The 15,650-nt window shown below is 48.6% G+C and overlaps 3 protein-coding genes across 3 annotated transcripts; 1 reads left to right on the top strand and 2 right to left on the bottom strand.

The window, feature by feature from the left end:
- Positions 1–1,630: 1,630 nt before the first annotated feature.
- Positions 1,631–3,726, bottom strand: EI90DRAFT_3296713 (uncharacterized protein; the record flags this gene model as incomplete). The annotated part of the gene is made up of 6 exons (XM_039067476.1): positions 1,631–1,765; positions 2,014–2,100; positions 2,337–2,373; positions 2,395–2,660; positions 2,826–3,461; positions 3,598–3,726. The coding sequence occupies 6 exons, from the start codon at positions 3,724–3,726 to the stop codon at positions 1,631–1,633; spliced, it is 1,290 nt and encodes a 429-aa protein (XP_038907447.1).
- A 1,048-nt stretch (positions 3,727–4,774) lies between these two features.
- On the top strand, positions 4,775–5,541 carry EI90DRAFT_3025236 (uncharacterized protein; the record flags this gene model as incomplete). The annotated part of the gene is given in 5 exon segments (XM_039057919.1): positions 4,775–4,917; positions 4,982–5,025; positions 5,065–5,241; positions 5,261–5,359; positions 5,459–5,541. 5 exon segments carry the CDS (start codon positions 4,775–4,777, stop codon positions 5,539–5,541), a joined length of 546 nt encoding a protein of 181 aa, XP_038907446.1.
- A 4,303-nt stretch (positions 5,542–9,844) lies between these two features.
- On the bottom strand, positions 9,845–10,462 carry EI90DRAFT_3140802 (uncharacterized protein; the record flags this gene model as incomplete). Its single annotated transcript, XM_039064969.1, has 3 exons — positions 9,845–9,964; positions 10,022–10,254; positions 10,303–10,462. 3 exons carry the CDS (start codon positions 10,460–10,462, stop codon positions 9,845–9,847), a joined length of 513 nt encoding a protein of 170 aa, XP_038907445.1.
- Positions 10,463–15,650: the final 5,188 nt, after the last annotated feature.

Here is a 15,650-nt window from a genome sequence, read left to right as displayed (position 1 = left end):
CAAGTCAAGAAAGTGCAGATTTGCACGTTGAGCACCTCGTAGAGGCTGCTATTCTACCTTGGGGAGGACCCCCCAAGCCCGCGTCAAGCCGAGTCAGACACATGCGAAGTTTAAGAGTTGATAATGGTGTCAAGGCTAGGACGTTGGATTACCAGAACCCCACAGATGCCCCGAAGCAACGCCCCGAAACGACAGCGGAGGAAGCGGACGGAGGGGACGATGCATTTCCTGCTTCGACTTTCGCGTGCAGGATCGAAATTTCGAGCAAAGTCAACTGAGCGTGACGATCCAAGCAAGTAAGCAACGTTAGTCGCGAGCCATTGAAACAAGAGGTCAGAAGTGGGAATGGGCATACTTACTGATCAGTCCAAATCCTTCTAATTGACCAGTGGTTCTCCCGAAGGCGATATCAGCACCAATTGCATAGTAGCCTAAATCCGCAGGTCAACAACTAGTAGTGCTGGAGAAGAATCACATACCAAGCACGTACTGAGCAGGGCCATAGGCCCACGAGTCTTGTCAGCGAGCTCCTCACGAGGATGTCTTCCGAAAACAACATCCTGTACATTCTCACGACCTGTCTTGGAAATCCCCAGTGGATACGCCACAGCAACCGTGGCACGAATACTGGGTCTTTCTGACCTGATCTTGGCCTCCTCTTGCAGTTGGCCTGCTTATTCCGGGGGGAGGAGAAATGTCCATTGTTGTCCCAGGATGCATGGAAGGGATTTTCAGTACCAGATGAGTTCGGTGGAGTCCAGAGAATTGCACCCTGTACTACGGGCCAGATGAAGCTAGCCATCTCGTGCCTTCTCTGGCTAACCACCTCCAAATTTTGCCTCGTTTGAATCTGAAGGTGTCAAGGGTGTAAATGTCATTCCACCTATCTCCGCGATTTTACCGGATGTGCCATCTTTCCCATCCATTTCTTCTCCGCCGATTTTGGTTTCGCCTCCTGCCCCAAGTTTCCCCCCGTTGCTGCCCCATCCATCGCCCCCACTCCTGCTCTACCTCCCGTGTCATCTCATTACCCACCAACGCCGTACCTGCGTCACTCTGCTCCCCCTCTTCCTGATGCCATCTCCCCTGAGGATATGGCGAAAGCTAAGAAGGCTGCGAAGTACGCTATTAATGCGCTTGATTATGATGATCTTGATACAGCCAGGAAAGAACTCGTAAAGGCATTGGCTATTTTGGGCGTTTCTGTCGAACTTTTAGAATCTCGCAATTTATTTCTTATACATACCCCTCCCTTAATTTGAGTTCCTCATTGGTGTTCTCCGGTTTGAGACTATGCGCTCTGTACGCCTTTCGCTCCGCCTAGTTTGTTTTGGGTTTCATGCGTTCATCTTTCTCTCGACCCTCGTCCCATACATTATTGTAGCACATTCACACTCTTCCCCGTCCCATTATTGTCTCTGTTCTTCTCAATCTACCCCCACCTTGGGGCTTCGCTGTCAGCTACAAGTTTTGTCTGTTTCCCTTTTCCTTAAATCCGTCTAGCGCCAAAAGTGGACTGATATTCTGACCGGTATATCGTAACTAGCTTGCTTTTCTTTTCTTTTCCCTTTAACCAGATATCCACCCATTCTAGTAGTACTAGTACGGTTGATCGACTCCGATCAATTCCTTATTCTATTCTGTTTCCCATGATTCCCCTGCTTCCTAATGATGGTCTTTTTTCTGCATTTGCACCATTGCCTGTCCCCGGATTCGGGTCTGAGCTGTATGTGGTTTTTGCCGATTTGATTCCATAGATGATTTGCTGTTACCATACGCGAGTTGTCGGGGCCCAGATCGGACCATGTGTAGCACCATGCATAAGAGCGCACGGAGAAGGTTGTTGCGTTGATATGCGGCAGTGCGGCAGTCCCGTGACACCACAACCTGAGGGGATCGGCAATACATGGTAAGGGTGCCTGGTTGGTGTGGCGGGGTGACGGAGTCCGCTGGCTTGTGGTGTCGGGATTATCGGCTGTACTGGATGGCTATGTACCTACAGTGTTTATGAACCTCCGCCTCTTCCGCGTGCTCCAGGTCGATCGCGCTCCCCTGTTCCCTTGGGTGGTGCAGCATGGCGCCCGTTCCTTGGGTCGATTTCTGGAAGAGCGTACAGTAGGACACCTAGCGATGGGGACGACCAAGGGTGGTGGATAGTGATGGAGGATCATGAGTAAGAGTTTGATGACAACATTGCACTTTCAGGGGTGTGGGCGTCGAGTGTTGGTCAGGTCAATGTCACAGCCTCAGGTATGCTGGAGTTAATTATAATCGGTCAATGGCATAGCATTTGGGCGAGCATGTCGAAATTAATTGCGAAGGGTGCCTACGCTAACCACCAGATACTGGGCAAATGACAGCGACTTCTTCACCCTTGAAGTAAACTTCATTCACATCCCGTTCATCTCAGCATCCACACTCCACGAACTCTCGTTCAAGACATCCTGTAGAGCAGGGTGACGTTCCGCTGGAAGACGAGCGAGCTGACCAAGTGTGAGTGAAGTATCTGGGAAAGGAATCATCTCGGTGTGGAGACCTGTTGCGGATTGAGTAGCTGCAAAGTACAGCACAGTCACAAACTGGTTCCCAGTGTTCTGAGCAGCCGGCAAGGATCTGGACATGACCGACAAAACACGCTGAACTCGTGTCGATCTTTTGATCTAATTCGGAGTTTGTGGAAAAGTGTCTGAAATAATGAAGTTAATTACAATCAACTTCCTCTTTTGCATGCCCACACTTTCATCGACCGATCCGCTGACTTCGTCATACAAAGAAAAGAGAAAAGGAAGTCTGACCTCTAGGTGCTAGTGCTCGTCATCACTCACGTAAGACACCCACCCATCTATGTCCCAGCATATCTCTACTTTCCATCCAAGAACCACGATCGGCGTCTCACAAGTTGATATGAAAGATCGCCATTTCTCGTTTGGCAAATACGGGACCATTATCTTGAGCTCTTTCAGGCACGGAAGTCCTTCAAGGCTCCGTTGGAGGACCATCACAACGTCGTCGTCCGGAAGCTGGAAATAAGGGGAAACGATGCTGAGGTATTCAAGGCACGGAAGGTCATGTCCAGTGAAAACGATGGCCTTTTCATCCAGTAGGTCCACAGATTGGATTGTAAGCGTGGAAACTGGACTGGTCGACTGCCCGAGCGCGGTCAATGCCCCGAGAAGTTTCCCATCCTCTTCACACCATATCAGTCTGACATCTCGTACCGGTCTGCCTGGGACTAGGGCTTTAACAACCTCGCATGGGCCAGTCAGCCCTAAGCTGGGCATTGCCACGGGCTTCGCTTCGCCGCGACTTCTTGGAGAAATCTGGAGACGTTGAAGGGGTCTTGTATATTTTCGGTGGGGTGGTGTGAAAGCTTTGTGCAGTCTTGGCGTGATGCTAAGCCGTAATTGTAAGATGTTGGGACAGAGCGTCAATACCCTTGAGAGCAATCCCAAATCCCAAGTCTTATCAATGGTTCTCAAATTGTCAGTGCAGGCTCCATGCAGAAGAAGCCTCGGTGTCTTCTTCTGGCGTATATTTCTCGGAAGGTCCAACCGGAAATTATGAGCGGGCAGGTCAATGAATAGTGACCACACAAACGATCCCCGCAATTGGCCGAGCGATGACCGATTGGAAGAAACCCAGTGCGATTGTATTGTCCTCAAGTGAAACAATGCGATACATCGCACGTTCAGCGACCGCTTTCCAGTTCCTGCTGATGCGTGTCATGGCGCAAAGATCTGCTTTGCGAGTGATATATTCTCCCAAATCTCAAAGGGAAACTTTGAACGAAAGGTTGGGTCCACTGCGTGAGGAATAGCCTATCAAGCATTAGATCTGACTTTATCATTCACGATGGATGGTTGGGAGCGAAACATTCGTTTGATAGCGGAACGGAACTACGAAGGCAAGTCAGTCATGAACAGTCACCAAACCCAATCCATACCTGATGGTTCATCCTGTCGAAAAGTCAGGAAGATGAGGATCGCAGCCGGCAAGACACAGGCGTGGCCTATGGATAAGCATACGGCTTATATATATAATCCAAGTAGCGTGTAACTTGTGGTAAAAGCAAGCCACAGCCGGTTGGCACCGGTATGCAGCGATGCGAGCTGTATGTGTACTCCAGCCATGGGCGACTAGGATACAATATTGAATCTTGATACGTTGCAAGCTTGATTGACATAGTTTACAGGTACACACAACCATCAAACCAGGCTATAAGTGGGGACTCGGATTCATGGAGGTTCATTGGGCACGTGGGCGAAGATGCTGCAACCCAATGTTCAGTCTTGCCTTGGCTGTGGCTTAGCGGAATCATATCGCATGCTGAGAGCTTCCACAAAACCAGCTGGTTTGCATCCAGATGATCCGGTTGGTGGGCTAATTTAAACTTCATAGTGTCGCAAAGGAAGTCAACAGATTCGCGAGGCGACACATTCAGAGAAAAAACACGGCAGCGAGGTGGTTTCTTCCACGGTCAACCGCCAAGCAAGTAAGAGTGATGGAAGTGGCCATGGGCAACTGTTCTCGGAAAACCGGCAACAGCCGTTGTGACGGCCGTTCAAACTGTGCCAACTTCACCAAATAATCATCACAGAGGGCTGGAGGCCTGCCGATGAATACTGATGTCACAATAAATGACTCAATCGGCTTGCACCGAGGTGCGAGGATGCCGATTACCATCATCTCAAACTGATCTCTCACGCCAGGAAGACCGCACCTGCAGAAATAGATCCATTCTCCCAGCCCAATCACACTAGTACGATTTCTGACCATGAATATTTTTGCGTTGTGCCGGGATATGAGTTTGCCCAACGACCATGGCAACCTGTTCCGTGGGCCGATTGGTGGCACGAAACCAAACGAGATGCCTGAGCTGCATGAAGTGTTATGGCTTCTTTCACTCAGTGGGCATCCGTGAGCACCGGATGGTGTTGTGCTATACATTCCATGTTACGCTGACAACATCTCTGTGACCCAGCCGTTTGCACGCTGCAGGCCTCGCTCGTGTTGCTGTGAATTTTTGTAAAACAGATTTTTCGCACTGTTTAACTTCGACTGTAGGCTTGTTGGGTTACCCAGCACTGATGCCGTCGAACCATCATCAAAGCAAGATTACCAACGCAGCGCAGGGCTCGACACCAGTGCCAGGAAAGCGAGGAGAAACCGATTGCAAACACTCCATCATATTTCGTGGCGAAACTAACGAAAATTCGTGGTTTTCGAGCAACGGCGGAATGTGTATGTGCGATTCCCATAGACATTGACAGCCTCTTTGGGCTCTGGTGGAATTTCGTGCTGCATGGCTCGTCGGTTCGGGCCTTGGCATTGATGGAGACGGTGCAGTTTGGCGGTTTTTGTGAGTGGTCCAACGGTGCGCACCATGCTCGAGCTGGCAGCCCGGCGTTGCTCGTCTCTGTGAGCGACCTCGCGTCCTGCTATGTACTTGCCTACGTAGACAGGGATTTCGACCATACCTTATGCCAAGACAAAGCCGCCCAGTTGCAGGCGAGCACTTCGCCCCCCCCCCCTGGCACGTAAATCCGGAGCCTTACCTGCTTGGATGGAGTGGACATGGTATCGTATTCGATCTCGGTGCGTTTGGCTTTTTTCTTATCTTATCGCCTCATTGCCAAGTTTTCATGTCTACTTATTCAGACATGACTTATGTGTGGTGAAATGGCCCAATATCGGCAGCGTTCATCGCTCGCCTTTTTGCTCACCTCGACACAGCCCACCCCATTCCCCCTTCCTCCGACATTGTCACTTCCACCGGCCAATATTGGTGTGATACAACTGCCACATGTTAACAATGTTCATCTCACCTCTTTTCTTGCACCACACACCAACCCCCATCCTGTCGTTTCGGCTCCATGCATCTTCAGTGGCTCTCGCCATGTCACCTGCCTGTCCATCCTGGCCCACCTCGCTTCCAACAACATCATTTTCGCGAGCCCCTTTCTACAATATTACCAAGGTGCCAAAAAAAATCGGTGCATTCAATGATTTGATTGAGTGACCAACAACCCATGGTTTCAGAGTACTTGTATTACATAGTTACAATATTACTCTCCTTCATTTGCCACCCCCATTACAAACCTCGCAGCATGGGATCATCACTCATTGCAGTAGTTGGAGTTACACAGGTGGCAAAAACATGTAATCAGAGTTTGAAGCGCTTGAGCCAAAGAAGTTGAGATGGTGAATTTGGTGGCGAGAGATATGGGGGAACTGATACTTACATCGTTGAGGTCAAGAGACAGTGTAGATTCCTTAGCATCAGAATCAGCACGCCACGACTCTGATGAAGCGACTGGGCAATGCATGCCTCAGGACCGGTAGCGTTTCTGACGCTAGGGAAGGGCGAGTGGGGCACGCGGTCAGATGCAACGACTGTAGCAAGCAGGTGGGCAGGCGCTAAAGACATTGTCGTTGTTGTTGGACTCTTGTTTGTTGAAGCATGTAATGTCGAGATCACTGAACCGGCAACTGCGGACACGCGGGCTTGGGCGGATATGAATGATGCGAATTGAGGAATGGGGGGATCAGATGTGGGAATAGGTTCTAAGGGCGTTGCAGAACATCAGAACGGCGAGTTAAAGGGGGGAGAAAGGCATGGAAAGGGGGAAAATTATGACCAACGCACCAAAAATCATCAAACCAGCCAAAACTCATCCCCCCGTCGACAAAATCGCTCGAACGGCAGCAGATCGTCCACCCGCTTAGGATGAAGGTCCTAACGTAAGATCCGGGCTAATGGCCCAAGGACCGGCCAAATCGGCCAAAAATGACACAGAAGGCCGTCACGAAGCAGCCCATCCAAAGACGCCTATGGCCAAAATCACCCATAGAGATCCGGGGTGAACTTGAGCGCTGACAGCGCATTGGATCAACGTGAGGCGTTGAAATGGAGGCTAAGGGCGTACACAAAGCGACCCACCACCATAGATCATAGACACCGTCGATCTGATCGCCAGAAAACTAAATGAGAGTCTGGAAATGCGGTTGAGTGCAAATAGGGCAGAAAGTCAACTGGAAGCGGGAAAAATTAAGTGAAGAGTCGTACGGAGTTGAACTCTCGTCAAAGGGATTCCCCAAGAGGATCTGATACGGAAACTTCAGCGGCCGAGACTGATACGGACGATTCAGTGATCGATACAAATTGAGACCGACGTTTTCAACGGCAAGAAACAGATGTTCTGAGTTGAGAAGGGGGATCGTGGAAAATAAAAAAGAGAGATATGGAAAAAGAAAAAGCCACGATGACGCGTCTGCCTGGGAACACTTTGAGGGATGTGCTCTGATCCCTTTACATCAAAGTATTGGGACTCCCAGGGAGCAGCAGATACGCCAAAGTGGGGGGAAAACAAAATAAGAATGGGAATGCTGAACGGGAATGCTGCGCGGGAATGAGAGATGTAAGTGCTGGATACATCAAAGGGTTCCTACCTAGAGGTCTACTACCCTCGACTCCCTCAACTCCCCACCTTCATGCCGGTTATACTGGACAAGTTCAGCTCTCAATGAAATAGGAGAGAAAAGGCTCACACCAGGGATTCGACTTGGGGGAAGGATGCAGGGTTCCAAGGGATGCTGTGCTATGATATCCCAACGGTGCGCTATCGGGCACAACACAACCCTGCCTTGGACACAGGTAAGAGAACCTGGGATTGTTATCTAGTAAGGGAAGAGCGGGCCCTCCCTCCCCCCACCTCAATCCTTCCTGCACCCCAGTGAGAGAAAAAAATGTGTCTGCATAGCCTCACAATTTAAATAGCTACCATTACAATACAAAAGTCACATGTGATGGACATAACCACAAATCCGATCACCTACTCCGGAAATCAACTTGCAACAATAACAACCACTTAGTCCAGATTTTGCGCATCCATAATGGAGATGGCTGGGTACAAGTCTGGAATCTCAACTCCCATGGCACCCATAAAAGGAAATGTACCAGTGTGACCATAGGGAAGGTCTGGGTGGCAGTACTTGGAGGCCGTGGGAATGTTCTGGGCAAGTTGCTCGCCCAGAATTGTGGCTGTGACCTGTGGGAACATTCTGGGTGAGCTGCTCGCCCAGAACTGTGGCAGTGTCTGGAGGTCTTCTCACACTTCCGTGCTCACACAAGTGTACAAGGCAGTGAATGAGAATAAAAACAAGTGGATATCCTCACTTGCTTAAATCCTACTATGCACCAGCCTTTTCCATTCAATCCTACTATGATAATAGTGCAAGTGGACATCTTCACTTGCCTGCCGTGAGAAAAAAAGCAAGTGAACATCTTCACTTGCCTGCCGTGAAAAAAAAAGCAAGTGGATATCCTCACTTGCTTAAATCCTCCTATGCACCTGCCTTTTCCATTCAATCCTACTATGCCTGTAGTAGAGACACTAAGATGGCACCGACATCCTACTATGCACCAGCCTTTTCCATTCAATCCTACTATGACAATAGTGCAAGTGGACATCTTCACTTGCTAGCCGTGAGAAAAAAAGCAAGTGAAGATGTTCACTTGCTGCTGTGAGAAAAAAAGCAAGCAGACATCTCCACTTGCTAGCCGTGAGAAAAAAAGCAAGTGAAGATGTTCACTTGCTGCCATGAGAAAAAAAGCAAGTGGACATCTTCACTTGCTGCCATGAGAAAAAAAGCAAGTGAAGATGTTCACTTGCTGCCATGAGAAAAAAAGCAAGTGGACATCTCCACTTGCTAGCCGTGAGAAAAAAAGCAAGTGGATATCCTCACTTGCTTAAATCCTCCTATGCACCTGCCTTTTCCATTCAATCCTACTATGACTGTAGTAGAGACACTAAGATGGCACCGACATCCTACTATGCACCGGCCTTTTCCATTCAATCCTACTATGACAATAGTGCAAGTGGACATCTTCACTCGCTAGCTGTGAGAAAAAAAGCAAGTGAACATCTTCACTTGCTGCCGTGAGAAAAAAAGCAAGTGGACATTGTCACTTGCTAGCTGTCAGGGCACAGCCCCTGACCCCACACACCCTCAGGTACCCTTCCCCCATTTTCTCCTATTTTTCCCTTCACTGTTCCACAATCCCGCATGCATGCAGACTGTGGGAACATTCTGGGCGAGTTACTCGCCCAGAAACCATCACAGCCACAACCGTGGGAACTTTCTGGGCGAGCGGCTTGCCCAGAATCTTCTCACGGGGGGGTGCCAATTATGGAAAGTCGGCAAAGAGCTGAAAACTGTATAGTTCCTGGCTCCCATTTGTAGTGGCTTCACAGGAGGTTGAGAAGGTTACCCTTCATTTCCTGTGTGTGAGAAAAAAAGCAAGTGAACATCTTCACTTGCTGCCGTGAGAAAAAAGCAAGTGGACATCCTCACTTGCTAACCATGAGAAAAAAATCCTACTATGCCATTCAATCTTACTATGACAGTAGTCGAGCCACTTGACTTTCAGAACCAATTCAGTCCTTTCCATTCAATTCTACTATGTCGTGGGAATTTTAAAATCAATTCAGATCATAGTAGACCTACTATGACGGTAGTAGATCCCTTGGGGCAATCCTTCATGGAAATGCCCATGTGTAAGATGTACAGTCTGATGGACTCAATGGATGGTCCACAGCATACCAAGAAACAAGAATTTCAACACTTTCTTCACCACCATCCTCCCCTCCCCCATCCTAAGCTAGGGCTATCGGTTACGGCTCGCCCTTGCCCTTTGTGTCCTGCAAATCAGCATTCTGTGCCAGCCCATGTTGGGCCATGTCCACTACATTGGTCGGAACAGATTAGGTCTCAGTGTGAAGTGGAATTGGTAGGGAATATATTGAGAATGTTATCGTGAAAGTTCTTCTGCATCCCACCCTGATCATGGATCACTCGGTGTATATGATGGGTCCCCAGCCTCAGAGTCTACCTCTGACTGGGATAAATCCATCTCACTAGAGCTGTAGGATTGGTAAAAGTTGTCCAACTCGTTTTCTCCCCTCTAGGGCCTGACTTGCTTTTAGTCTGATGTTACACTAACAGAGCTGATGAGACTTACTCCAAGTTCTGAAGTTAATGCAGTGACAACACCACCTAATGGAGCCAGACCCACACCAGATGGAAGACATGTCTGAAGGCACCTGAGGAAAGCGGGTGATATTCCAAAAATGTTTGTGCCATCATGATTAAGGGTGGGTTGGGAGAAGATAAGCACCCTGATGCAGCCACGAGGGATGAGTGAGAGCACTGCAGACTGGTCAAGGAGTCTGAATGGTATTGGTTTCAAATCTCCTTAGAGAATTAGCCTTCTGGCAATGAAAACTGGAAGACCAAGCATACCTGCACCTCTAGGGAGTTGTTCCAGCTCTTCTGGATGCTTAAACTCAAACAATGAAAAGTACACCCCAATAATAAGGGAGTGATAAATTATTGCTTGGTCAGGATATGTATGGAACACCATGAAAGCTTGAGTGATGACCTGACGAAGATGAGAGCCCATGTTGAGTTGGAAAAAACCCCTACTGTGCTCTGCAAGCCAAACTTTTGGCACTATGAACCTACCATCAATTCTACACACAATAATTGGAAGGGGGGAAACAAACCAAGACCCTTGATTGGGTGGCCCTTAACCTCGATTACCATTAGGCAGTGTGTTACCTCTTGGAGCCATACCAGAGTGATATCGGGAATAGCCATTTTCCCCCTTTTGCTTTCCTCAGGATGAATAATGGTCCATGGCACGATTGGGCACAAGTCACTCGTGCCCTACTTGTGCCATTGCTGTTTTCTCCCCCATTTCTCAGTATTATCAGGCATCGTTGATGTTCCAAAGGCCGTATTCATAATCTCCACCAGATGCAAAAGACCCTGGGTCAATAGCTGCTCTCGTTCTTGAGCTATTCAATAAACACACTTGTGCCCTCCACTCGTGCCCTTGGTCCCATGTTCACACTTTATTTCTTGAATAACTTCACAACAAGTGACCCATTTCACTCAAGGTTTTCTGCATCGTGTATATATTTTCAATACCTATCTTGTGATATGCTATACACCCCAAACAAATCAATTCTCAACTTAAACTCAAACACTGAAACTCAAGGCACAACTTTGTTTCCTCAATAACTCAATAACTGTGGCAGCTATTCGCTCGGGGTTTTTTGCATCTTGTAGAGGAGATCCATAAGGCCTTTGGACACTCGTTTATATTTCATAATATTGAGAACTGGCCGAGTACTGGCCAATGGCATGATAGGGCACGACTAGGGCACGACTGGGCACGACAATGAATTGGCCATAACTCCTGAACCGTTTACCGGACTTCCATTCCCGTTACACCGTTGGAAAGGTGTGATTTTTCTCTTTTTTATGATACCAAAAAATCGCCATGGCACAAGTATTATGATTCATAATACCCACTGTGATTAGATAGGATTGTGGGGTGGAAGGATCACCCAGTGTATTTTGGTGAATACCAAAGGGTGAGGGATGATATTTCCTCCATTTGCGCCAGAATTGTGGAGATTGAAAAATCGAAACAAATGAAGGCACAACAGGCAATGGAGGCAAAAATCTCCCTAAAAGAGCAAGCAGATGTGGTCATGGGTGATGCTGCCACCCAAGACCAGGCCCTCAAGCTATATATACTAAACTTTGAAGACTGGGCACAGTGCTCCCACCTGAGGCTGCAGCCCTCCAAACCTGAGTCTCCCCCATGTCACCTGACATCAACTCACTTACTGTTGCTGTACCATGATTGTACCCTAGGTAGATCAAACTGCTTGAGCCCCTCAGATGAACATTCAGACAAGCCACCTCTCTGAATTGTGGTGCCTCAAATCCCTTCAAGATCTGACAGCTGCCTATGGAGAAAGTGAGAAGCTAAGCAGTACTGAGGACCTGCTTTATGGCCTTTATCAAGCAAATACTGGGAATCATCACACAGCACATCCATTCACCCCAAGGCTCCTTCATAACCTATCCACAACAATGGTTGAAATCTATGTCAACCAAAACACCTGAAATGAAGATCAACCAGGTATGAAAGAGTGGTGCCTTTGCTATCCATCCTGCCTCCTTATGTTCAAAATCCCATGCCAGTGCACTTCCATGTTTGCATTCTTTGCCACCTTGGATGACACTTTATCACTTTGGTGTTTGATGTGATGGTTTGGAGCCCAGGATGTGAGGATCAGTGAGGCAATCAGACTGAGGTGGAACCTAGGATTAGAGATGGTGTAGAAGTCTATGTACTCAACAGCTTAGACATATGATCTCTTGATGATTCCAATCAAGGGGAACTTGGGAACATTGATGATCCATGACAGATCTGACAACTTCACCTCACTCTGGTTCCAGGATGACTGGGAATTGATCTCCATGATCTGGGTACTTGCAATGTGGGCAGCAAGCTGATCAGGGTCGGCTGTGGTGGGACTGGGGGGTAGATCTTTTGGTGGACCAATCTACCCATGAGTCATACTGTGCCCATGCTGTGGACCTCCTGGAAGCATGGTTGTAGGTTGAATGTGGGTTTGGAAGGCATGATGTGACTCCATTTGGGCCACAATCCCTTAAACCCAGAAATCACACTGGGCACACCAGTCTGACGTTTCACAGCTCATGAAGAACATCGAATACCTGAGTAAAGATGACTGATGAAGAGCCTTGTCAAAAGAAGGGAGCCCCCAGTCATGGTGGGGCCCTATCTAATCACAGTAGGTATTATGAATCAAGGTGTTTTCTTCCATCCTACAGTGTACATAGGTAGATTATCCATGACAACTCCACAGCAAAATACCAGTCAACTTTGTCTCAAATGAAAATTGTACTATAAAAACAGCATATAATGCATTGATCTACAAGTTTTTGAAATTTGGCAAAACTGCCAATTTTTTCAGAAATTGATTTCCTTTTTTGGAATGTGGAGGTAAGGAAGATTACTTGTCAAACAGAGTTGTTTTCACTTGTTGTCAGGGCACAGCCCCCAACCCCACACACCCTCAGGTACCCTTCCCACCATTTTCTCCTATTTTTCCCTTCACTGTTCCACATTCCTGCATGCATGCAGACCCATGGGAACGTTCTGGGCAAGTTACTCGCCCAGAAACCATCACAGCCACAACCGTGGGAACTTTCTGGGTGAGCAGCTTGCCCAGAATCTTCCCACAGGGGGGTGCCAATTATGGAAAGTCGGCAAAGAGCCGAACACTGTATAGTTCCCAACTCCCATTTGTAGCGGCTTCACAGGAGGTTGAGAAGGTTACCCTTCTTCTCAACTCATTTCCTGTGAAGGCTGGGGCTAGCCCCCTCAGTGAGTTTGAGGATCTCGGACTGGGACTAGACACCCCAGCAACTAGGAGGATCTCCCTGGCCTTGTCACGGAATGAGGGCTGGACCCTGATGCTTGTCTACGAGATTTGTACTTCTGTCATATCCGTGCATACCCGATCCCAACCCGACTTCCGGACCTCCTCCTTCCCCACCTCCAGAGTCCTACCCTACCACTGTCTGTTCCGATACTCACCTTCAGTCCTGGCAACACACCTCCTTTTACCTCCCATGCCACCTCCACTCCTCCTTCCCTCTCCTCCCCTATCTCCATCCGCTCCGATACTCACCTCGGACCGAACACTGCCCCTCTCGCCACCCTCCTACTACTCCTCCTACTCCTCCGCTCCTCCCTCACAACACCTCCACCCTTCCATCATCCTCCTACGCTTCTCCCATCCGCTCCGATACTCACCTTCGGACCTGACAACTCTCCTTTCCACCACTCCTTCCCTCTTCCCTTTCTCCTCTCTCTACCCTCTGGTACTCTTCCACCGACCTCCCGCCAAGTTATGACCTTCCACCGCTGTCCCATACTCCGTACTCGGGCACTGCTCGTACCTTGCTCCAAGCCTCTGTCATAGTCCCTACCTCGGACTTTGACTCCACCTCGGTCTTAGTTCATTGCATTGGTGACCTCATACTACATAAACACCATTGCCAATATTCCTCGGACTTCCAACCCCACCTCCGTAAGCTCTGCAACCTCCAACTTCGTGGATCGCCTTCAGCACTTTCGCCGCTTGTAATGTATCTCTCGCATTTACCCCTCATCCCTATTTGGACTACTGCTTCTTCCCATTCTAGCCAGTTAGTCATCATCCCCACTTCTCCTCATCCTCTTGCCCCTCTGGGCCTTGCCCTCCCTACCTCCTTTCGGACGTATCACAGGTCCTGCCTTATGACCTTCGGTACCGCTCTGCTCCTTCTTCCCTTTGTCCCCATTTGGACGTCTTCGTTCCGATTCGGTTCCCCTTTGTTTCCTTGTGCTTTTGCCCCTTCCATTATATATATTGGCGCTTGTACATACTCGTTTTGGTTCAGTCCGAAATCGACCTGAAATGCCCCCTAGAGACTTCCTGCTCACCTACTGTGAAATTAAGGACCAAATGGACAAACAGCAATGGCACAGCGCTCTGCTTGAGTCGCTGAGGCCAAGGTCCTTCCACACTAAGTCTCCGATTCCACTCCGGAGTCGTCTGAATCTGCAACACATCTCTAACAACTTCTGTGTACTCAGCCTGCACCCCTGTAAGAATTTTTCTATGCAGTAGCCAGCTTAAGTGTTACAGATATAGAGTCTCCAACAACCATATCCGTTGCATTGTCAAAGACCTCCCCTTCCATTGCTCTCTCTCTCTCTCCCGATACCCTACTATCCTCTCCCATTCTATCCCATCCCCCCCTTGTGTGAAGCTTTCCCCATCAGGGTTTTGGTGCTGGCCGAGGCTGTTTGCATTTCATGGGATTTCCCATGACCATTATATTTTGTAGATAGTCACATGTCATGTACAGAAACTGCCGGAGGCGGTTCCCGCTAACTACTACAACTTGCTACAAACTACTGTGTGCATTGTCTCTTGTAACAACCCCCTTCTGTGACTCAGCTGAACCTGTGTGTGTGTACAACTCTCAACATGTCCTATATGCCTAGTTACATTGAGTCTTCTGGTGGTTCTTGCTGTGAGGACTTGTGTATCATCCACTGGAACCCATGTCCTACAGGACATCATCACCTAGCTCTCCCTCCAGCTGTCATATCCATACCAACTCCACCCAACCTCGGGTCCATCCTCTCCCTCACCTCCACCATATCCTCCAGTATACTTCTGGTCCACCTCCACCTTGATCTCTGGTACCTTCTCCAGTACCCTGTATCCTCACCATAGAAGTTTCTTAATATTTCTATCTACCCAATAATTACTATGGACCTCCTAGGACCTCTGCCAACCCTGCAAAGGTTTTCCCATTATCCAATAGCTGTCGCTAATTCTCCCCTGCACTTACCCACTCCACAGTGCTTGATAAGGTGATTCTCTCACAAGCTCGCCAACCCGGCGAGTGGGTAAGTCCATCTTGGGTTTTCCCTTTCTTCTCATTTGTCTTGTATTATGTATATAAGTCATGTACTGTAGTTGATGGCACCTCAGTGCAAAATTGACAACTAGTTCCCCCAGAGTTCACGCCCCCTTGTTCTGAAGTTAAGGACCCAACACTAGCATTACCGAACGTTGGCACAGCACTCCTCTCCAAGTCACTGAGGCCATGGTCCCTCTGCTTGTCCTCTACCTCCAGCCTCCCTTCTGGGGAAAGGTCCAGACATGCTTGTTCCCTCCTTGACATGTTCTGATGCCAGCATT

This window comes from Cantharellus anzutake (assembly GCF_015039405.1).
Source record: "Cantharellus anzutake strain C23 chromosome Unknown EI90scaffold_344, whole genome shotgun sequence".
NCBI classification, from domain to species: Eukaryota; Fungi; Basidiomycota; class Agaricomycetes; order Cantharellales; family Hydnaceae; genus Cantharellus; species Cantharellus anzutake.
Note: the sequence above shows the minus strand (reverse complement) of the source record. Positions and strands in the feature narration are given on the sequence as shown.